This window comes from Struthio camelus, chromosome 11, assembly GCF_040807025.1.
Source record: "Struthio camelus isolate bStrCam1 chromosome 11, bStrCam1.hap1, whole genome shotgun sequence".
Lineage (NCBI taxonomy): Eukaryota > Metazoa > Chordata > Aves > Struthioniformes > Struthionidae > Struthio > Struthio camelus.
In genome coordinates this window covers 8,029,539-8,053,847 of record NC_090952.1, presented here as the reverse complement: position 1 = coordinate 8,053,847, position 24,309 = coordinate 8,029,539, and the positions used below count along the sequence as shown (strand labels likewise).

The 24,309-nt window shown below is 44.9% G+C and overlaps 1 protein-coding gene across 1 annotated transcript in view; it reads right to left on the bottom strand.

The window, feature by feature from the left end:
* Positions 1-780: 780 nt before the first annotated feature.
* Positions 781-24,309, bottom strand: part of AMOT (angiomotin) — a 39,303-nt gene continuing 15,774 nt past the window's right edge. Inside the window, 7 exon segments of the mRNA XM_009685451.2 lie at positions 781-5,151; positions 6,233-6,457; positions 7,350-7,582; positions 8,257-8,379; positions 10,617-10,807; positions 13,325-13,474; positions 23,950-24,095. Coding sequence (XP_009683746.2) covers positions 5,051-5,151; positions 6,233-6,457; positions 7,350-7,582; positions 8,257-8,379; positions 10,617-10,807; positions 13,325-13,474; positions 23,950-24,095 — 1,169 coding nt within the window. The 3' untranslated portion in view covers positions 781-5,050.

Genomic DNA, 24,309 nt, shown 5'->3' with positions numbered 1-24,309 from the left:
TCATTTTCTTTTCTAGAATTAAGGCTGCCGTAATCTTCAAAGGCTTTAGGGCTGTTTCAATGGCGGAATTACAAAAAAGCTCTTTCACAAATTACAAAGTCAACTTGACGGTTTAAATAAAGAGGAAAAAATAATCCACGCAGTTCCTTTCAATATAGATTTATATAGGAAAGCTCATTCTCTTGATGCGTTTCCTAAGGTTGTTAAACGGTAAACTTCTAACATTTCAGTTCATGCTTTGATATTCCAGATTCAAAGATCAGCAGCTTATTAGTTGCTTTTTTTTTTTTCTGGCTCTTCCTTTTAGACCACAACTCCACTGAAAGAGAAACAGCGTTTAAGCCACTTGCCTCCCAGAAGTTACTACTCTGCAAACGGAAGAGACCCACCGGACAGGAGTCCTGCGCGATGCCTCTCCCAGGCATTAATCCTGCTCCACCAACACAGATCAATTTGCCAGCAGCCTCCTACAGCCTCTCCGAAGAGGCAAAGCTTGGAAGATAAGTTGCCCCCAGGGTGGTGGCCCCAGTTATTCCAGCGCCTCCGTTTCCAACCCTGACCACGCTGAACAGAAGCAAGTCCTCAAACGCTTCACAATTAACAGTCACGCGTACGGCTCGAGTTAGGAGGGCAGATGGGCTTTTTCTTAAATCTCAACAGTTTAGCACAGCCCTAGCATTGTATTTGGACACAACAGAGCAAGCCAGATGGGGTTTTAATGCTTCTGGAAGCCTAGGAGAGGATGTTGTCGGAAAGCAGAATCTAAAACCAACTTAGAATAAGGTCTTTTTGAAAAGAAATGTATTTTCTTCATAAATACAGTACAATTACATTTTACAATGTCTTTTTACTTTCTAGACATAAAAATGCTAGCTTTTTAAAAAAAGTTCCTATACAAATACATGAGAAGAGAACCCCTGCCCACAGCCCCCCACCCCTGGCACAGAGCAAAACGCAGTGAGAAGCACAGTGAATCCGGGCTGACCTTCGCCAGTCTTGTGGGGATGGAGGGAGGGAGAGCCAAATTACCTCTGCGGTTTTGCTCTGCCGACTACACTGAGTTTACGGTGCCACTGTTTTACAGCCACTGGAAAAACCCGTCCCCTGGCCACGGTTATCAGGATTCACTGTACGGGTGTCTCCGGAGACTATTGCAGAGTTGGCACGGGGGCTGCAGCTGTAACCCATCTCGCCCACAGCACGGGTCATCGGCGCGGGCTCCTGGAGCAGGAGGTATCCTTGGAAAGGGGTCTGGCCTAAAGCCCGGCAGGTCCCCTCACTCAGGCAGCCTCAGAAAGGAAGCAAAACTAACGCCGTTTTCAGCCTCTCAGATTGTGCTGATCTCTGCAAACTTGCCAAACAGGGCCACAAACCACATACAAAGAATTCAAGCTTCCTGATGGCATTTGCTTACCTTAGCTACCCTTCACGGACCCCTGAGGAGCGACCCACAGATCCCCAAGAGTCCTCAGACCATAGACCAAAAATTACTGCTCCCGACCCTACAGCAGTTGCCAGGTAGGAGCTATTTAAAGTTAATAATGACATGGGGCCAGCTGGGAACAAAAGGCTCCAGATCTTAGGCAGTTTCCCGACCCTTCACGTGGCAACGGGACTGCCCAAGGAAAAGGACTCGTGAATTTGGCCGATCTGTAAGCAGTGAAAGGCGAGAGGAAAAATAACTACACTCAATTTTCTTGTTTTGCTCTACAAAGAGGAATATGTGGCTTTCTTTATAAAAGCTACAATTCTGCTTCTAATACCCGAGCTTAAGAAAAACTCTTGGTCTAAAGTTTTGGTTTGCAAAGGTCATTGCAATCATTTTGTGTTAAAAATTACTTTCTACTAGAAATAAGCTCTACAGAAGGAAAAGGAACTGGGTGTGCAGTTTGTCTCCTTAAAGCAGTTTCTGCTCTTAAAAAAAAAAAAAAAAAAGATAAAAATCTGTACAAAGAGACTGAAGACCGTAGTGTACTACACATCTACCTACACATCTTCCTCAAAGAAAGCAGCTCTTTTACATTCACATCAAGACGGCTCTGAGGAAGCTCAAAGGAACGACTGCGCTCCTGCTGGCTCCTAGGTTGTCAGTACAGGAAGAAGACCTCAGACTTCCGTGTCAGGAGATCGGGGTGGGGGGAGAGGGGGTTTGCTTTTGGAAGAAACCAAAACTAAAAAATAGGATAAAGAACCTGACCAAAGCAGTGTAAACTGTCGTTTTCTTTCAATTTTACTTCCACCGGCATAGGAACTGCTAAGGTCGCTAGGTAATCCTGAATGGCTTGTACTGTCAGAGACCTCCTAGCTTCCATTTTTGGAGGAGATAATTGCTGTGCATAATCTGTATTTTATTCACAGAAAGCTATTGTATACGTCTTTCTTCGTAAAAGTAGATTACAGTGGAATTCACTTTGAAAACAAAGAGTTGCAAGGAGAATAAACACATTTTTAACCTAGTCCAGCTGAACAGTCGATACCTGCTGGGGAAAATCAGTTTTCTAAAACAGATTGTGTCAGGAAATGATCCAAGTTTTCCTACATGTTTTAGAATTAACATGTATCAACTGAGCTGGAGCAGTTTGTCTCGAGCCCTACAGCTGTAAAACTCCTTTCCTACTGCTGAAAAGCACTTGTAAAGATGACCACTTTAAAAGAACAGAAAAGCACTCAAACATCGCTCCCCTTGAGACAGACGCGCGTATACACCCCCCCGCCCCACCAAGGCATTCGGTCACCATTATTGTCCATTTTAAGCCCAAACCACATAATGTAATACGGAAAATAACCTGGAAATAGCAGAAAGATGGACACAGTGACCTAATGAGAAAAGCTTCTCCTGCATTTCCAACAACTGTGGAAGAAGAAAAGAAATCACTTAAAATTGTCCGGAGCGGGCACTACTTTATATAACAGGATGGAATTAAGCCAACAGAAAGAAACGTAAGCTGTTCTCAGGGATGAGAACAAAGAGCCTGTTAACAGTTTGTCCAGAAAAGGGTGAAGAACTAATTCAGACATACTATTAGAATACACTTGGGGAAGGTCTACTGCACTGCCCAGAAAGATGTTGCCCCATACGGCAGAGACCGTCTAAGCCTTAAAGTGCAGCTCTGAAGTGTCTTGGGCTGTGGTGAGGGAAGGGAGTTTGCTCAGTTTGTTAGAGAGGTCACCGGCAAAGAGGTTACATGTACATTTTGCCATCTCTAACTTCTGTGGGTCTAGGAAAACAGGCTGAAGAATAGCAACAAGCAGCAAACCTGCTAGAATTGATGGGAACCCTTTGCCTTGCTTTTGTAAGTAGTTATCCCTAAAGACAGACTCCAACTCACAGCTGCTCTGAAGGCACTAAGCCACCTGAGGGGCAGATGGAAAAGGAAAAGGCACTTTTCTCCTCCTACCTCCCAACCCTCCACAGGAAAATTCATGTTGCATCTGTTGATCTGGTAAGGCCATTTCAATTAGACACTGCATCAGCAGTGTCAACGCAGTAAGAACTGAGGACATACAGTAACTGTTGAATGATGAATTGCTTATTTTCCTTATTTCTGGAGTGAAAGGGTCTGAAATTTAAATCTGCCTACTCGAACGCTGCAAAGAAAGCTGAGACCAGCCAGGTTCCTGACATGTGACCAACGGCTAATTAAACACTTTAACATTCAGGTTAAAAAAAAAAAAAAGTAATTTTTAGTAGAAATGAATATTGAAGTGTTTTTAACAATGCCAAGACAGCAACAGAAAACCTCATTTACTTGTATTGGTCTTAATATCTCCTTATAGCACCTGCAGCCAGAGCATTGCAGCATTTGTGCTAGTTCCCAAGACCCTGAAAGTGACCACTCACACACGCAACGAATATCTTCTTTAATGATTCTGGGATATTCTTTAAGCTGCTCTTTCCAATCAGATGACGAAAAATATTCTGGAAGGACAGAATTTGCCATGTGAAACTTTACCCAAAGCTACTGCTTAAAGTTCTAGCTCCGAGGCACTGCTGTATGAAAAAGAATCTGGTATCTCTGAGAATGAGGGATGTACAAGGTGGAAGGGGATTTGGAACAGAGAAAGATCTGCTAAGGGAAAAGATCTCCACAGAGGTAGCAGATCAATTTGCTAACGCTGAAAAGCAAGGACGCTTGCCACTTACACTATCGTAAATTTGGAGCAACCCCACTAAGCCAGTGGAATTACGATGGCAGAAAACTGATCTAACAGAGATCAGGACTGAGCCTGTACACTGGGTTTTTTTCCTTCTTAAATTTATCTACATAAAGCATGAATGCAATATATTAATTATTATCCACTGTATAAACTATTGAAGAAGGTTTTATGTATGAAAGTATGGCGGATCTTCTGACGCAACTGAAAATGTCAAACGTGACATTAATCACTGGAGTTGCATTTTTTTTGTAAAGAAAGAGCACAATTTCAGAACTAGAAAGAATGTCAGCACACTAAAAATAGAAGTCCTTGCAGCCTGTGAATATGAAATACCTGTTCTGAGGTCTTACACTGCAGATAAAGAGAAATCTCCCTTGACCGTGGCTCAGAAGTTTAGAAAAGCTTCTCAGAATACCTGTCTTCTGAAACCAGAAGTGATGCTCACAACCAGGGCCCACATTCTGGTTCTGATCCTTGCAAGGCCATTACACCCATCTTACCAGGTTCAAGCTAGAAAATTAACCAACTACTGAGAGCAGGTACTCTTGCTTGTTTTTAAAAGAGAAGACTTTAAAAATACTGAAATGATCTATAAAATGTAGTGCACCTAAGACCATGTTTTTTTCTCCAGACATTACCAGATCCAGTATTCAAAAAAAAAAAAAAAAAAAAAAAGGCAGGGGAACTTTCAAAGAACAAGTGTTACAGGGTTTTGATAATTTAGAACAAATTATAAATTAACCTGTCCATACTTTTGAGACATAATATACAAGAGTAAACAGCTGAGTATTTTTTTTTTTTTTATTACTCAGGTACTACAAATTTTTCCAATAAAAATGTCTTTAAAAAAATTCTTGCTATTGTATCCCAGCTCAGATCCCAGTTCAGCCTTTCAGATGAGGTATTCTACCATCTCTCCATCTGGGAGGTCCTGCCCCACGCTCTGAACAGGGGCTTTTCTTTCGAGAGTGCTGGAGTGGAAGAGTGGCCCATCTATGTTATGAGGAGAAACAAAAGACAGACAATCAAAGCTGTAGCTTGAATCGACAACAACCGTGAGCGCAGGATCAGAAAGATGAAGTTAACGTTTTAAAAGTCACCTTCTGTCATTGGCCAAAGGACAGCTGTTTAATTTAACCTTGTTTAATTTAAAAAAATTCGTTTCTTCATGTTTATAGCCAAAGAGACACTTTCTCAAATTCCCTTTGGGTACCTCCCATTGACAGACAACGCATATACAAACTGAAGCAACTGCATCTAAACCAATGCAGTCAGTGTAGACTTTCACCACAAAACCTGTTCGCCTGTCTCCCTCGATACCTATTAAATAGCCTAGCATGGGCAAGATGCATGCACAGCAGACCAGCCAAATTCACTCTTCCAGAAAGAAGAGCATAATTGTAATGTGTCTGTAAGGAGAAGAGGCAAGGTTGTGTAATCTGCATTGATTTGGCAGCATCGGCTGGAAAACGAGCCACTCTTGCCAGCGTGGAGCTCTGTGGGAAGCTAGTTCAGCTTCTGCGGCGGTCACTGTCAACTGGATCTCCTTAGGCTAATGCTGAGGTCAGTCCTGCGACGGGACAGTGCAATAACTAGACAACTTTAACATGATAGTCACGCTTCCTTCTTCTCCCTGCCCCTTATCGGAGTCCACTTCACTTTGAATACCCACTGAAATGCCACAGCCAGTTTCTACAGCCCATTTTTATAAGTTGTTTAATTCTGAGTGTGCCACTCGCAATTTTTTTCAGAGTACACACCAACTCAGAGACTATCTTGAGATTTGCTCCAATTGCTGCTCCAATTGCTGAGGGAATATTAAATTTTGCTTTACCTCTCCACCCAGTGTGCCCACACTTACACTATCACTTCGGGCTTTTTTTCTTATGAACATTTACTGAATACCCCTCAGAACGGCGTCAAACTTGTTCCTAAGAACTGTCTGCCCTCACAAAAACTAAACCCAGTTTTCTTGAGCAAAGAGAGACAGACATGCCAGGCCAGTGCCATGGAGCAGAACCGAGAGGGAGCGAGCAGCAGGGGCCCCTCTAGGATGGTAGCTGAGCTCTGTTACCTGTTTTGTCCGCACTGTAGGCCAGGCTGGTACCAGGGAGTCGCCCTGGGGTGGGAGCTGCCGTGGAAGATGCAGTTTTGCTTTGTTCATTCCCCCGGTCGGTCTGGGTGCTGCAGTCTCTGCTGCCTGTTTTTGAGTGCGCTGACAGCAACGGGGTGGAAGGAAGGACTGGAGAGGGTGTGGAGGGAATGGATTCGGAGCGATATTCTGTTCCCAGCAGAACACCTTTATGGAAAAAGGGAAGGAAATTTCACAGTCCCAGTAAACTAATTAGCATTCGTTCTGCCCCTCTTCATAGTACTTGCTCCAGGATCTGGAAAGCACTCTGTGCTTCAGCAGAGAGCACTAATTCACCTTTCTATAACACCTTTCACCACCGGGTACTGAAGTACCTGAAGAGTGGCAGTATCCTCCCGTTGCTGCATGCAAAGATACTCAAGCGGGCACTAACACCTTACTTCCCGATCTCTGAGCAGTGGCCCAGCTACGGCAGGGTAAACCTGCACACCCTGAAACCATCTGCAAGAGATTCTCCCTTACATCCCAGAGCCTTTAATTCTCACAGGGAGGAGCTTTGGACCTAGCTCCTCTCCAGGGAAAAAAACAACCAAAACAACAACACACCATACACCTAAAATTTGCTTTGTTACAACCCATTTTCTCCAAACAACGGTGTCGAGCCATTCCAGACAGGAGTCATATTACTGCAGGTACAACACTACAGGACAGCAATCCTGATTAACCTCTGCTGGCTACTTATTCAAGGAGACTTTACACCTTCAGACAGCTGTAACAACCCCGCTGAAAGAAAGTGCTTGGGAATTCTGAAAACTAGATCCCAAACGTCTCTGAAGTCAGGGAACCAAACCAAGTGGGAATTAAGACTTAAATATTTTAATGACAGAGCATGAACATCAGAAGTCACTGCTTCCCCAAAAGCAATTAAAACAAGCAGTTATTCCAAATGTGCCCCATCTTGCTTGCGGTCAGCTTTACCACGTGCTAGGCTGGTCGATCAGGCTGTCTGTCAGACGCACCTTCTTCCTGCTGCTGCTCCTGTCTCCCTTCTAAACGGTGACTTGTGTATCTGAATTGCTACTGTTTGTTTAAAACTTACCTAGGCTGCCTTTCCAGCTCTTGTCCTCCCTCTTCTCCTCCAGGATGGGAGTGCTGCTCAGCGTTGATGAGTGGGACAGCAGGCCCGAGCCAGCGTTCGAGATGGACATCAGCGACTTGGCGGGTCTCATCGAGGAGAGCTGGTCTGTCTTACCAGGCTCCTTCCGGGAGCGCTGCTGCAGGACTTTGATCATGGCGTCCTTCTCGATGATCTGAGCATGCAAAGTCTTGATCCTTTTGGAGGAGGACAAAGAGGAATAACGTGTTTGAACTGGTATCCCCTCGGACTGAGGCCTCAGTGCCCCCGTGGCTGTGATCAGAACTCCCTTAGGCATTTGAGGAGGCAGAGAGAGGATGCCAGTGAGCTTACTGCCCTGAATACTGGCTGCTCACTGGCCCCCGATGGCAGATCACACATGACACTTCTTTACGCATACGTGACAGAGCTTCACCGAGCTACCCACCCATCTTTGGCTCCCAGAAGCTGCTTTGAGCAGCCTTTGAAGAGGCTTTGAGACAGCTGAGAGCTATAGTCAGGAAACGAGACCAACAGGAGGAAGAGGATTAACACTCTTTGGAGTCTGCACTGTGCCAAACCCCAGGGAAAACAGCTCTGTGTGACTCTTAAGAGGTGGCTTGAAATTGGGGTCTGATGAAGATGCCCTGAAGGAAGAAGGGGAATAAACAAGATGCAAAATCTAAGACAAGACTTTTTTGCATTAGTCCGCAGTATCAAGACAGGTTGTGGATTGCCAGGCAGTTACTTCCTCGGCCAAATGAGTGTCTGGCACCCTGCAGTGTTGTTGGTGGAGAAGACACAAGAATTTCTGGTTCTGAGGCACTGATCCAGATATTCCATTTAAAATCCCTGTCCTAAAGAAGCCAGACAGAAGCAAACTGCATGTTACCTGCCCTCCATGTCGAGGCACCTCCTGTTGGCAAGCAGGATCTCTTCCTCCTCCTTCTGAATGCGAGCTTCCAGTGAGGTGTCATAGCTAGGGTTAGGCGAGTGGCTGATCACTGTCGTGTCCCTGAGAACAAGTAGTAGAGCAGATGAAGGACCACCTACGTTTGCCGCTTTCCTCCTAGCAGCACAAAATGATTGCTCAAAAGTAACAAACAAGAATATCCACTTTTTTGAGTACAGGCGGGTTCAGTGTCTTCCAAAAATCCAACTCCCAGTCCTAATGAAAGAAGGGTTACAAAAATATGCAAGTCATTATAACAATATTCAATCTACTGTCCATCCCATGCCAATCTATGATCTTTCTGATTAACTGAACTACTGTGAACTGATTGACAGGGCAAATCCAAAGACATGGCGGTGTGGAGGGGGGTTGGGGGGGGGGGGACAACCGAATAGAACATCAGGCACTTTTCTATGATGGGCACAGTGCAAATTTAGCTGCAGATGTAAAGCTTTTTCCCTTCTCCTTCTAACAAAGTCATACAGGGGATCTGAGTAGCAACAGAACAGGGCATCCAAATTTCTTAAGCAGTTCTCAATAGCTTGGTCCAAACAACTTGGAGTAGGCTAAAAACCATTTTAGACTGACACTACACAGGACTAAATGGTTCAGTCCACTAACCAAAACATAACGTATAGTTCATCCTACTTGTTGCTGTTCAATCAGAATAAACTCACTATGACACTAGTTCCAACTCATTATAACGGATAATTCGTTTTCTCATATCCAGCAGGACTAAGAACTGGCTAGTGAATGTACCTTTAACCCTAAAAAAAACCCCAGCCAACCACCACCGCCAAAAAACAACCAGAAACAAAAAAACAGAACAAAACAAGCAAATCAGGAACAGCAAAGCATCAAGCACTGAAGGGCACAAAGAAACCTACGCTGACCCAGGTTCCTGCCTCTGCTGTAAAGCATCCCTCCTGCAACCTCAGCTTCCTAAGGCATACTGTTTTCCACTATAAAAGAAAAGGGAAAGCAACTTTGTGCACAGTACAGAAGAGGCTGCCACTGACGCTAGTGGAAGGCCCTCAGAGCCCTTCTGTTTGTTTGTCTGTTTTTAGGAGGGTATAGCGTAGGTCCCAACTGCATACAAACTTCCAAAGCAGTCATGCTAATGAAATGGTCTCTTAAGACAAAAGCAGCTAGAAGGAAAAGGAAAACTAGGTCTGAGAAGTTGGCTCTTTCTTGACTGGGAAGCATTCCTGTTCGTTTAACAAAACCTGCGCGGGCCCAACACGTCCCCTCTCATTCCATGATGAACGATAGGCCAGACCCCTACTTATCAGTGCATGCTGAAAACGTAACATGGCCTCTAGGGACATGTAGTAGCGAGGGCCTTTAGAGAATCTCTGGAGAGGCGGAAAACAGCGCACAAGAAGCATCAATACCCTAAAATAACACCCTGCTTCTGAAGCAAGATAAGATAACTCTTTAAATGCTAACCCAGCAGATTTGCAGCTTTCCCCCTGGAATTCCAGTATGATGTTATGAGCGAGGAACCCAGTCGCGATAACATCCCTATTTGAAGTTGGCTCATGAAACAAGCTAAAATAAAATCTACCGCTAAGAGCCAGAAACTAGTGAGCAATGAAACTACTTGTAAGCACTACCTAATGTTAAAGAACTGCACTCCAACTGCAGCTCTTGTTTACCAACTAGCTAAAACGCTTGGGCCTATTCACAGTCATACTAAGTGTTTCTGGACAGTTGTCTCGGAACGTGAGCTTGTTACCAAATTTCGGACACCCTTCCCTTCCCACCCCCACAAGCAATGCCCTCCACGCACAGCAGAACGCTTTGAGCAGGATTTCCTAGTAGATGTCTCGGGTTAGTAACCATGCTGCAGACAATACCACAAAGTAATTTGCAAAAACATTCTGGAGAACAAGTAAGCCATTCAGGGTGAACGATGTGAATCACCAAGCTTACCCCATCTCACATGACTTCAGCGAGGACTGATTCCTGTTTAAAAACAAAACAAAAAAAACCCTCCTCATACATCTATTTTGGAATCAATAGCTTCTAGGAATGGCTCAGAACAATTCTAGTCTGCAAAATGGCTCTCGCGTGGTGGGGGAGAAATTTTCCCCTGGAAAAAAGTTTCTAATTGTTGGCAATTACACAGCTCCCAGGAAAAGCAGCCAAGCTCCACTTACAAGCAGAAGTTTTAGATGCCATTTAGACCGCAAGGAGAGGTATCATGGGAGGGTGGCATGACAACATTCCTTGGTGGGAAATATGACTTTCAAATGGAAAAAGAAAATAATCCCTCTACTATGAATAATCTCATTTACCTCTGAGCAGCCACAGTTGCAGCTGCATCCAAAGCAAACTGTCTCATCACACTCTCCTCCAGGTACTTCTGTTCCCACTTGGTCATGTCAGCTTCCAGAGCGAGAATCCGTTCTTCCTTCTCGCGCAGGAGCTCCATAAGCGCCGTGGCGTTGTACTCTGAGACGTTGGCAGCTTGAGACGTACCCTGGCGCTGATTTCCAAAGAGAAAACAAAAAGAAGCCTCAGGATGCATCAGTAAGACTCAGGGTTGGTATGTCTGCTTTTCTGTGTGTGGGACAGAAGCTGGTACAGAGCACTACTGGCTTGATGCAAGAACCCCGCAGAGCGCAATGCTGCGGCCAGGGCCGTGCTGGGCAGACTAGGCGATGCTCGTGGTCTCTTTTAGAACGTAAGCTGAAACGCCTGCAGGGGCAGCTCAGCCTAGCGCTGTCAAACCCTGGAAACAAGTTCATATAACCCAAGAAAGGCACCTTCCATTTTACCAATGCTGAAGTTCAAAAACCTTCAAATACCAGACGCTGCTTCCTTGACACTGCACTGTCAAGGAAGAGCTTAATTCACAGCACCTACGCTAGAGTGCTTCCTGGTACTACTCCAGAGCTGCTCAATACCAACAAGCACATATCTGAGATGGAAAATACTCCTTAAGACCCCTTCTCACAGAAAAAGCCACATGAATGTGCTGGAGAGCTGCACCATGTTACCCAGGTCCGATGCCTTCAGCCCATCCATACTGCCTGAAGTAAAAGTGACTTATTTCTGACACCGTTTCAGTCAAACGCTAACTAATGCACTGATTTCAAGGGACTTGCACCAGTCTATGCAAGAGCAGAACTGGGATATACAAATACAACTCACCTTAACACTCTGGTGCCCAAACTTGGACCAGGTGAACCAAGCAGTGTGAGAAAGACCTGACTGCAGTAATCACAATAAATAAATGCTTGTGTTAAATTTTCTGCTCCAACCTTCATAAGATACAGTTGTTGTTTTTTTTTTTTTTAAATGGCAGATCAATTTTAAATGAGAAGCGTTTTATAATATTGGCCAGTGACAATGGGTAAAGAAACAAGAGAACTAGACCGGGGAGTTTACAAGAGCTATCCTACCTTCAAAAAAATACATCCAAAATATTTTTCAAGTATCTGATTATTGAAATAATATGATCAGTGTGTGCCTGTGGATTAAGAAACTGGGGATTAAAAATAATTCAGTTCTAAAGCAAGGTCTGGAAGACAGAGCGTGCTCCTTTTCTCTTGAACATGAAAGAGAGCTGAGATTTGCTGTGCTAAAAATCCAAAGGATAAAACATACAGCTTTATATGGGAGCCTTGCCTGGGACTGGCAGGATTAAAAAACAAAACCAAAACAAAAACAACATTTAAAAGAAAAGAAGTTGGCCAGACAAGTTCTTTTATGCTCAGCTCAGAATTTCTGTCTATGACAAGAAAGGGTTTTTTGGTTTCAACTCAGGCTCAAAGTCAAAAAGTTGTGGAGTCTGGAGTACCTAATCCAAAGCTAACATAGAAACAAGTTTATCAGAGTACATTCATTATGCACATCCGGGTCAAACAGGAAGAATTTTTAAACAACTTTTTTTTAAAAAACAAAAATGCCAATTTAGAATCTTTCCCTTTGAGACACTTTCAGTAAAAGCAAGCTAACTTTTTTCCTCTGAGTTTAAGCAAACTTATACCTGGCCTGTCATTAGGAAGAGCATCGGTTAAACCTCACACTAATACAAGTAAAAACGAAGGAAGTTAACAATATGCTATGCGTTTATAATGCCACATCCTTTACACAAGTGGATTTTTAAATACAATATGAAACAGCTCCCAAAACAGTTACTTGTCAAATACAAGCTAGGTGTGATGTAATTCACTCTTCTATCCCCTTTTACCAAATGGGTGCAGATTCACCGTTAAGTTTTAACTCACACTCACTTAACTTGCACTCATGTAACTCCTACTAAAATCAATACTTAAATCTTAATCATATTTTTGTATCTATTCCTACGTAGATGTGGCAGTTGAGGACGAAAATTAACCTGGAACTAAACGTGATTTAGAACATAAGCCTGCATCCTATTTCCAGCAAAACTTAACAACCTGCCAGTTCACCTATGTTTAACACGTGTTGAAATACAACTAAAACTGCACATCCAATTCGTAACCCCACTGCACAGTTTACTTCTTATTCCTTGCACTGAAAGAGAGGCAAGCTACAACTGGAAGAATATATTCTACAGGAAGCTCCTGACACTGCATCACCTGCATTTATGGAATTGTTTTTCACAGGCAAAAGCTTTTTAAAGGGCCTGTTCAGTCCAGCTGTTAGAGAATTTCATATAATATCTCAAACTGTGAATAATATTTTTTTTAAATAATATAAAATAATATATAACCAGGTTATTTAAAGATAGAATAACATCTAGCTCTATGGCTACGTCTGAACGTTGACACATGACGGATGTCCTATTGCTCCCTTATCTAAATTTTCTGGTTAAAGTGTAATACTTTAATCAGCTAAAACAAACAAACAAAAAAAACCACCAAAAAACCCAAAGCTAGCAAGTCCATGATGCTAGCTACCAAAATAACGTTCTTCTAATTTCAAAAGATGGAGAAAAACATTGCCCTTCTTTCATGCATGGTGTAACCTACAATCATACAAGAAAGGGAGCAGAGCGCAGACAAACATCGGGTACCTGCTGCATGCGGAGAGATTCCAGCTCCCTCTCCAGCCGGGTCCGCAGCCGATGCTCCAGCTGCTCCCGCTTCTCGCACGCTGCCTGCAGCTGAACCAATGCCTGTTGCATCTTCTCCACCTTCTCAACGTAGACCTGTTTCTTTTTGAGCTGAAACAAAGGAAGAAAAGGTAACCTAAGCAACGAAAACAAGTGAGTCAGCTTCCAGCTTTATAGACCCTGCAGAGCACAGAAAGACCAGCGAGCAAGAACATTTCCAGGCCACTGCTTTCAGTGTGCCCCGATTCCTACTTTGGACTCCAAAGTCCTGAGTAATTACAGATCTCCCCATCTCTTCTTTCCTGCTGGTGCGCTTATTCTTTTCGTCCTCAGCATCCCTGTGACAGCGATGGGGAAGCCGAGGAAAGCATCCGCTGCAAATGACTGAGAGCAGCAACGTGCTGGAAAGAGCGTATGGGCTGGTAAAGAGGAGCGTTTAAGTGACCTGATGCACACTAGCGTAGGTAACTGTAGCAAAGGTGAGGATTAGAGCTGGTCCACAAATTCAGAATGCTTTCTCAGTGCAATCTGGAAAGTTGCTGGCAGCAGTTTTCATGAGATTTAGAGATCCTATTGCAGTCCTGTAACACTAAAACAACAAATAGGATCAAAGAATGCGCTAGACGTGGTACGCGCTCTCTCCACGCTGCAGCCGTGCTTTACACAGCAGTCCCAACGCTCGTCTTGGCTCAGCGTGACCCGAGAGCTCCTGCTCCGGTCTCTGCCCCTACCCTCCCCATCCTCCTCCGCCGCTCGCCCTGCAAACCAAACTGGCATCCCGTCCCACGGTCAGCGATGAAAACCGCCTCACTGGGAGAGCTGATAACTGCCTTGGCGAGGTTAATCCACAGGTCAGGCAGAGTAAAACCAAGAAAAAAAAAAAAAGAATAAAAACCAAAATAAAACATACCCGCGGCCCAACTCTATTCTCATATATAGAATGCTGCACACCTACTACCATGATTTTCTGTTAGGAAAGAAAGTAAAGTAATAATAAGGATTAGCTGGCCTGCTGTAGCAAACGTGGAGCTCGGCTTTTTTAGCCATGATTGTGATAAACTCTTAAATACAAAAATAGTAGGAAGAAAGCAACTTTTCCCAGCAGTCGGAGCCAAAGTCTGGAGAAGTACCATTACGCAAAACACAGATTCCCTTAGGCGAGTTCCAAAAGCTCCTGTATGACTTCATGGAAGAAAAATACATTAAGGGATATTAAGGACAAAAGCCACTACCTCTAGCTCAGGAAGTCCTTCTTGGAAGCAGGGAGAGCATTCTGCGAAAAATATGACTATTTGTTTGCCTTGTTCTTATAGCATTCCCTGGGAATCAGCTGCCAGTTATGGTGGAGACGGGATACTAGACTGGCTGGACCTTTGATCGGAATGAAACGAGCCGCTCTTACATTGTATCTTCCTTCCAAAAGGTCTTATCATATTTTTCCTCAAAATTTTCGCTTTTCACGTTCCTGTTCCTTGAGGCAATCCAGAGACCGCAATGCCAAGTAGCAGACAAGGAAATCGCCAAACACTACGAATCCCAGACACTGTATCCTTTTCTCCTCTTTTAAAAGTCAGCAGGCATCTAATCTCACAGCGTGAATGCTGCTGCCCTAGAGGATTTTCCCCAAACAAGTATTTTATAATAAAAGTTAGAGTAAACAGCAAGTAATCCAGCCAAAGGCCTTCCCCCTCCCAGGGCATGTACAGTAGAATGGTATTTTTATTCTTTGATTGCTCAAGATTTCAAACTTGTTTGGATTGGGAGGGACAAGAACATTTTAATACAACTTAATATTCAATTGCTGCTCTGCAGAAAAATCAATAAAAATGTTTTATTAAATAGATCCTTTTATCCCAGAACATACTGCTTAATAACACTGAATTAAACTTTCTCAGAATCTAATAAAGTGTATATTAGTGTAACAATTTTACAGTTAGATTAACAGTAGCTCAAAGTAGTTAGGTAACCAGCCAAAAATGATAATCTGAGTCAGTAGCAGAACCTAGAAATCAAGAGCACCGCGTCCCTTGGTTTTGCACACAAGCTTACCTTCCTGCACACGTGCGTAAGAAGCAACCTAATAAACTCACTACCAGAGGAACGTCATGCATCTAGCTGAATAATAACCTAGTGAAAATCAGAGCACTCCCGTTCTTCTGTACATAAAATGAAGGAAGGACCTGTGGTCTTCCACAGCTACTACAAAGTATAAACATTTCTAACAGACAGGTAAAATTCTCCTTGCAAAAGGCAGCTGATGGCAACATTTAGCTAGTTTCATAATTAATGAACCTGGGAATGTGCATGTGTGGATTAACTTTTTGGCCTACATTCAAAGAATACCAAGAGCCCAGCCAAAAAAAAGAATTAGGACACCGAAATTCCGCTGAAACGTTCCCTTTGAAAGCGCTCCCATCAGCCCACCTGCAGGTGAAACGTTGCAACACAAGCTCTTGCCTAACTTACTCGCGCTGCCTGCACACGTCTAACTCATGCACCAGACCTCAAGTACAGTTCACTGGCTTTTCAAAGACAGCGTTTTCCCTCTTCACAAATTATAATTCTTATTGACAAGAAAAATGAAGCGTAAGTGTTAGGAAAAAAAATTTTTTTGAATGGCTTAAGCACAGCATTAATGCAGGAATCCTTCAAGTGCTTTTAAATTCCGTGGAATACAGACATCCAGTAAGTTTTAAATGCGCGTATGCGCTACAGAAAATTCAGCTTACCTAATATGGCTTTTGACACAATTATCCTTTATATAAGGTTATTTCATTTCATGCACTGCCTGCGCTCAGCCAACCCGCAGCGTATTCGGGGAGCGTCATTCGCTTCCAAGCCTGCCATCGCTGCTCCTGCCAACGCTCGTGCGGGACAACCGACCTTCACGTGAACCAGGATTCTCTGCAAAGGTTGTACCAGTGAAGTCTAATCTTTTTTATTTTTAAACTTTTCCTGGCTAGATCCGTCCTCTCGATAGGGAGAGGAGCAGCAATATTCCTACCAAGCACAGAGAGGTTTCATCACCGTAAGCGGAGAGCACGAGTACGTCTTCCTAAGAGAGGAACTGGAAACAGTTTCCCGAGTACAGACAGAAGTGAGATGGGAGGAAGGAGAAAAGGCAGCGTGCTGAGGCTTGCTCTTGAGCATCCCCCACCCTCTCTCGCCCAGCGCTGAAGCCAAACCGGCTGCTGGGTGCCAGCGGCGGCCTGAGGAGCAGCCACCACGGGGGAGATGGCATCAAAGGCCGCTGCAATAGGCCTCCCAGCGAACACGTGCTCTAGATACGAGTTCGTTTCTGAACCTTTGGAGCGTGCTGTCACACCCCTCCATACCTAATTTCAAATAAATTTGACAAGATGATAATTTTCCTTTTGATGGCACTGCACTTAACTAAGGAGCAAGCTTACGTTCACATTATGCATTGTAACCATTTTGCCTTGAAGGGTGCTCTGAAAATACAGGGCACTTTACTTATAGTAATACCTTTATTATAACACCTCTTTAAGACCGTAAGATCTCAAATAACCTCAGTGCACGTCTGGAAGCACAGCAGAGCGCTTCAGCAGGGCTGTATTCCTCCCCAGCGTTTCCTACAGCACGTGGGACAACTTTAATAGCGTGCGTATCTTCTCCAGGTCGATCCCTAACTGCTTTAAAAAGTGTCCTAACCAGATACTAGAGGCCAGGTTTCAACTCTATTAACAGTGTTTTCTAATTTAACCATTTTAAAAAAGAGCAGCCACTTTGCACATATATATATTCTGCAATAGGACTGAGGACAAGAGGGGGAAGAAAAAAAAAAAAAAAATCAAGAAAGCGAGGACAGGCTTGGGGCTCCCTGCAGGAACGTAGTACACAAGCGTACATTGATGCAGGAGATACCCCAGAAAGATTCCCTGGCTTCCTGATCAAGTCTTCCTTCCTTTCCTTTCCTTTCCTTTCCTCCTTCCCTCGTCTAGACTGCTTTCCGCAGCGGAGCGCCGGCTGGGAGGTTCCAGGGCAACGAAGAGACACAGGATGTACCCGGGATTCGGAGGCGTCGCAGCTCACAAGAGATCTGGCTGACCTGAAGAGCAATCTGTTCCCAGCTTAGCTGGAGAGATTTACTGCCTGAAACTGCCTGCGCATTGACAGTCCCCAACTACAGGCCTTCCAGCACAGGGAAATGAATCAACCACTCTAAGCACATACCTTCACCGAACCATGGGAAGTGGGAACGGCTCCTCAGAAGCTCTTCACAGAGCAGACTTCCTACGATGACGTAACGCTGGCCAGCTGGCAACCTGGAGGTTTTCTTTGCTAGAGAGCGTTTGCGTCGTCTAAAACCAACAGCTAAGGACAAAGCGGTCCTGTCGGATAGGGATGGCCGATTCTCACTGGAGCCACCCGCCAGAAGAGAGATCACCATCCTAAACGGCTAATGAACTCCGTTCCTCAATTCAATTTAGGCTTCTCAGCCACCCAATCCCTTCCAGAGATCCCGAGGCCGTGCAGAAGAAAAGCTCTGAAGAGGACATGGAGGTTTCACGCACGCAGCCCAGGGCCACACGGGGATGAGGAGTTTCCACTGGCAGGTCACTAGGTGCCAGGGAGGCAGAGGCCGAAACATCCTCTGGACTGGCGTCACCTCTGTGCAACAGATGCAGCCCCAGACGAGGCAGCTGAGGGGCAAGAAAGGACCTTCCTCTGCAAAGACGCTCATCGCTTCCAGATGCGTTACTCAGCAAAGTGTTTTTCTGGGGAAGATGAGGAGACTTCCTGCATAGCTAGCAAGGATTCAGAAACCCTCCCAGGCATTTCGACAAACCCAGCGATTACCTTCTTCATCTTGGACAGCTCCTATTTCAGCAAATTGGTAACACTCGTCAGCATCTGCTTGTCTCCCACCCACTATTTCTGATGTCTTCAAAGTCCTTTCTTTAATGTATTCAGGGTGTTTTCACTACATACTGCATTTATCCTAAAGCTGAATCCATTCAGATGCAGCTAAAAATGTGTTTTCCCACAGGAATTTGCTCGCTATGGCAGAAATGTAGTGAGGAAAAAAAAAAAAAAGGAAGAAAAAAAAGACAGCAAGCACGTTTAAGCCACCTCTCCCTCTTGCAGTGGGAACATGTTCCTCTAGGACGCCTTTGAACCCGCAGTTCGTTTGAATCCAGGCCCAGCAAGGCGCCACGGGCCCCAGCGAGAACCCATGCTGAAGCCATTTGGTAACACTATCCTCTTGCCAGGGAGTAGCGCTTGCTGCATGGGAATGTCATAACGTCGTCTCTCCGCTTGCTTGTGTTCAAGTCAGTCATAACTCTCAAAGCCACCTCTGGAAAATTACTAACAGGCAGAATATGAAAGGTAGAGACACAGTAATAAAAAGCCAGTTCTGCGTCATTACAGAAATACAGGTCATTAAACACACACATGCACACGCGCGTTACAGGGAAGAAGGGGAATTTTCTCTCCTTTCCGCTCCATCCATCCATGGACGGTAAGACTTCCAGAAAGCGTTGCCTTCAGAAGCAACGCTGTCCCGGAAGGAACAGGCAAATAGCTCTGAGAGTCGGCGCACAGGAGCGAGGCAAAGCTTGTAGGGACTAGGAATATCTTTTTGTAGACCCCCCCAGATACAATTGGAGGGGGGAAAAAAGGAAAAAAAAAAAAAAAAAAGAACAGAACGAACAGACAAGCCTTCGCGCGCTCCAGCTCCCCTTGGGGTCTGTTCCCCGCAGGCCGCAGCTCTGTTCTGGACGTAGCTCAGGGAGAGCGGGCGAAGCACAACGGCCGTCCCTTGGAAACGAATGCGCCTCCCTTTCCCCACGGACAGAACCGCCAGTGTTATCAGAAACAGCGCACTGTTTCCCTCCGCGACAGCCGAGTGGGAAATGAATATAACATCTAAGCTCTAGTATCTGGCTAATGTTGAATTCTGATGGCTGAAAGATCTTTCAGCCTCTAAATATAAGCCATTTTTAGAAAAGATATTTCACGCAACCTACCCCCCCCGCCCCCAACTCCTAGCCACGAGCGGGGAAGCCGAGCTTTTCTTCCTCTTGTAAGGCATGCGCGTGAAGATGGCAAACGGTGGACGGATATTTATATCTTAGTGGTAGTCACTATTTTTCAAAGCTGTCTCCTTAAGGCATTTCTTAAAACAGTGGCTTTGTAAAGCGGTGGAGCAAGGGAGGACAACTTACACTACTAGAACAGATCTTTTTTTAACTCGAAGCGCAGCTTTCCACGGGGAGAACCAACCAGGGCAAGGAGAAGCGACCAAATTCAATACGAGTTCTACAAATTCCTTTTAAAAAAGTGCAAAAGCAGCAGCAGTTGAGCCCTTCACCTCCACCAGTTGTGGTTAGGTAAAAATATTTGGCAAACAAACTCACTCCCTGGTGCAGTACTACAAGCCTGGTAAGGACTTGAAATAAGGCAGCTTTTATCCAGAGTTTGCAGACTGGTCAGGATGCTCCTTTCTGTAAACCCTGCAATTCTCCTTTGGCTCAGAGCAAAGGGAAGTTTAACACCGTGCTCTCCTCACTGAAGGCTCTTAAGGTATATGCTAGCAGATATTGGCTAAAGCACGGTAACATGACTATTTTAAAGGCACCCACACACAGGCCACCCGTGACTGTCTACCAGCCTCGCACCTGCTGCGCGCAGCAGCCATTCAAACGTTTACAACAAAATTGGGACTATCAAGGCAATCCATGCTCCAAAATGAGCATTTTTAGTTGATAATACTGCTATCACTGACCACTTTTGACTGCAATATATATTTTTAAGCCAGCACGCGTTTTACTTCAAACGTACTCAACTTATCTCGAGCTTACTCTGAGTAATGAAAATAATCTGAGGCTTTGATTTAGAAAAGAACAGACTAACACTTCACTAGGAACAATCTTGCTGGGCTGCTGACTTAAGCATTTCAGTGAAACATCTAGTAAAGGGAAGAATGAAAACGGAAAAGTGAAAATAAGGGTTAAAAATACCACGTATCTTCATGTATAGCAGAGAAGTAATAAAGTTTAAATATTACATATGCAACATATATATACACTTTGCAGGTCTGTTTGTAGACATATTTAAGTTTGTTTTAAATACCCACGATCACTCACCCGTTTTACCACTTTGCAGAAATAAACTCCACGCTACCTAAATTTAATGGCTGCTTACTCTAAACTTGAAGGGTCATTTCACCACTCCTGACAGACAGAGGAAAACACCCTGTGAATGCCCACTTTTGCTTCCGACTGCTTCACGCTATATTTAGATATCTCCAGGAGCATCCCTCCGTAACACTCAGCGTCCGTGTTTCTCTTTCTTCGCTCTGTCTTGGACGCCAGAACCTAACGTCTATAAAACCTCACAAAGATCCATAGGAGCAGACAGCTATCTACGTTTTACATACGGGCGTTTTTGCCCAAACTGGCAATTCAGGCACAGGACTTTCAAAAGAATCTGGAGGCTCTGATTTCACAGCAATATTTAAATTCAGCTATAGTGATATGTGGCTTACAGCACTCATCAAAATGCAATACGTTTGTTTGTTTTTTTAAATAAAGAATCTGCTGAATACAAAGCAGGATAACTCTGCTTCATAGGAAGTCAAAAAGGAAGGAGGAAAAAAAAAAAGCTGAAAAATCACATTACAGGATGCTACCACTGAAATATGCACGGCCCCCTCAGGCCTGGAGCCAGAGCGGCTGCCAAACCTTAGCGTAAGAAACTCCACCCTCTTCTGCAGGACGAGTTTGCAAATTCCTGACAATTACAGGGACTAGCAACTCACATGAAGCTGGCAGGAATAAAAGAAAGAATTGCCAAATTGTTCATATAGCCTGGTCACTGAACGCCACTAACTCAGGGTGACATTGCAAGTTCTTTTGCAGCGGTGCTTTGAGCACCGAACAGCTTGCTCGGAAAGCTACCCAAGAGCTCAGGGATTTGAGAAGTTCCCACAACTTAATGCTAACGAGGCAACAAAAGCTTTATAATCCTAAGTATTTCATTAAAAAGTGATTTGGGAAACCTTTTTTTCCTCTTTATTCCCTCTCACCTCTAGGAAAAAGCAGAGTTAATTCCTGCTCCCTGAGACGCTTCCATATTTATCTACAACAGGAAGGGTGGCACTTCCTGAGCACCCTGGGATTCGAGCAAAGGTTGGAGGCAAATGACCACAAGCCCTCATGCAAGCTAGACTAGGGCATTTCACTCAAAATCAGCATATGCACATTTGTGTGTTTTTTAAGGTATCACGCAACCTAGCCCAGATTTACTTATTTCACTATTTTACCTAGGCAGAGTGTTTTGCAACAGCACCATATTCAATTCTTCTAGTAAAAGAAGGCGGTCTTTAAAAAAAAAAAAAAAAAACTTACAGTTATTATTGCCTCTAAAGGCTCCAACTTCACCACGAGGAAGCCAATACTAGCGCCTAGACAGAGGTTCGACCTAGTCGAGCGCCGTGCATGCTGGCCCTGGCTGATCACAGCACCTATACGCGTGCTGACTCCAAGCAGGTGCATCGCTCCAGGGAAGCTGTGAGGATGGCTTGCGTACTTAATCTCACACCAGATTTTTAGAGTCATTAAGGTGCTGAGCTCTTAATGACAGCCAAAGAGCCCAATATATTGCAGGCTCAAATGTCAGAATAGCTTTAGATCCAAACAGAATCATCTCATGTTTAAATTATCCCCACCTAATAATCTCCTTCCTCCTGAGCAACGAAGGTGCAAGCCTGCGGTGCCAGGAGATGCTGCTATTCTAGTGAAACCAATGGACTCGTAGCTGTGCACAGCAGGGCTGAACACAGCCTGTGATACTGAAGCATTCTTCTGACTCTGCTCTTGGTTTTTTGGTTTTTAGTGGGGTTTTTTTTGTTGTTTTTTTTTTTTAATTATTGTGATTTGTATTCACAGAGATGCTGGTCCCTCACCGACGGGGCAGGGCCTGGCGATGCTAAGCACTATACAAATGAAAGCTCCCTGGCCTGAGAGCTCAGAGCCTGTCGGGGACTTGAGACGACAGGCGGAAGCACACACGCAGCGCAAGCCAAGTGAGACAAACTCTGGATTAGCATGACAGGCTTTGTGGCCAGCCACTGCCAGCCATGTCATGGGCATCGCAGCAAAGGGTAAAAAACAAAGCAGCTTTGCCGGTGTTTGCAGGGAAGGTGAAGGCACTCTGGGAGAAAGCACAGAGGTGCTTGTTCGGTGGTGGGGAAAACAGGGCAGTTGGTAGAATATACCCTCAACAGCAAGGAGAGAAAACAAACAGGATGGGGTTAGCCATGAGGGTCCTGGAAAGCAAAGACCAGCCGCCTGCATTTGATGTGGTGGAGAAAGAGAAGCAAGGGGGGGAACTGGGGAGAGAGGCTGATACGGCCCAAGTATGACGACAGGTAGGCCTGCATCAGCACCTGAATGAGCAGAGCAGAGCAGATCCAGGAAGGGAGCGACTGAGGGAGGGCTTCCGTGAAACAGAAGCGATTAAAAGCAGCGTACTGCCAGGGGCAAAAATGAGGAACCAGCAGGAAAAGAAATGGACAGGGGGATTCAGGGGAAGGGGTACTGGGGCAAATACAGAGCTTACAAAAGAGCAGGCTAAACTTAAGAAAAAGGTTACATCTGTGCCAGGAGATAGGAGGCGGACAGACAAGACAAGAGAGGAGGTTTGAGCACTGTCCTCTGCTGGAGCAGGAGGATCCTGAATGGAGAGAAGAGTAGAAGCAGACAAGAGGAGGGTTTGAGCTACATCGCCAAGATGGCAAGACACAGCTGGATGTAGGCACAGTGCGCAACCGAGGGAGGCGACAAGAGCTGGTAGGCAGGCAGATGGCAGAATTGAAGGAGGAGAGAACAAATCTGCAGTGGAGGAAGTCCGCTTGGTCATGAGATTTCCTCCAGGGGCTCTCTGTGGAGGAAGAGTAGGAGTAAAGGAAGCAGAGGCTGGGAGTGGGAAATGGCGCCTTGGAGAGGAAAGGAGTAGGCAGGAGGAAAGAGGACGGACGCAGGGAGGTGGGAGCCGTGTGCGAATGGAAGGGACAAGGCTACAAAAGACACTGCTGTGAAAGCTGTCCAGCTAAACTGCTCAAACGCATTATCCCCTCCCAAGAGGGAGGAAGGGAGGGGAAAGAAAACAACCAAGGTCATGCCCAGCTTGTTATGAATGCTGGGGACACTCCGTGATCTGCACTGCTGTGCACCGCAATAACGTGGGCTAAGTGGAACACCTGGCAAGGGAACAAGCTGGACCCATTTGCTATTAGTTAAAAGTCCATCCAGCCCCAAACTTTTGCCAAGTTCAGGAGGTTGTCAGGGCTGGAATTTCAGTTCCAGCCCACTTTTATCAGTTAAAACAAAAAGAAAATGAAACGTGGCTGCTTAGGTGAAAGCCCTTCCAAGGAAAGAGAGATTTGTGGCTTAGCTGCGTGCAGTTCAGTGGTTTAGCTAACCAACACAAAGCTAAGCCGATATAAACAGCTTTGAAGCAAGCAGATTTCCTCCTAATTTGCACAAGACAAACCCATTCCCACAGTCACTTTTACTGGGACGCAAGCTATCCCAGATTCTCTCTCCCGGCAGCCTTACCTCTTCCTCCAGTTTCACCACCTTGGCCTGAGCATTGTTCAAGGCCTGGTCTCGGATCTCGATGTGTCTTCGCTGGTCCTCATTGGTGGAACGTGCAGCAGCCAGCTCTATTTCCAGTTTCTCCTTTTCCCGCTGTGTTTCCTTGTCTATGGAAAATAAAGCGATAGCTATCAACAGACAGCACTCTTTCTCTAGCCAGCTTTCAGGAGTCCTTCACTCCACCGGTGAAGGAAAGATGGGGCAACTTCTACTGGAATTTCCTACAAAAGGGAGAATCTGTTGCTAAGGGGAAAAAAGTGCACGGCTTTCAAGGAGGAGGAGAATTTGCAACCCTGAAATCAGGCGTGACACTTCAAGTGA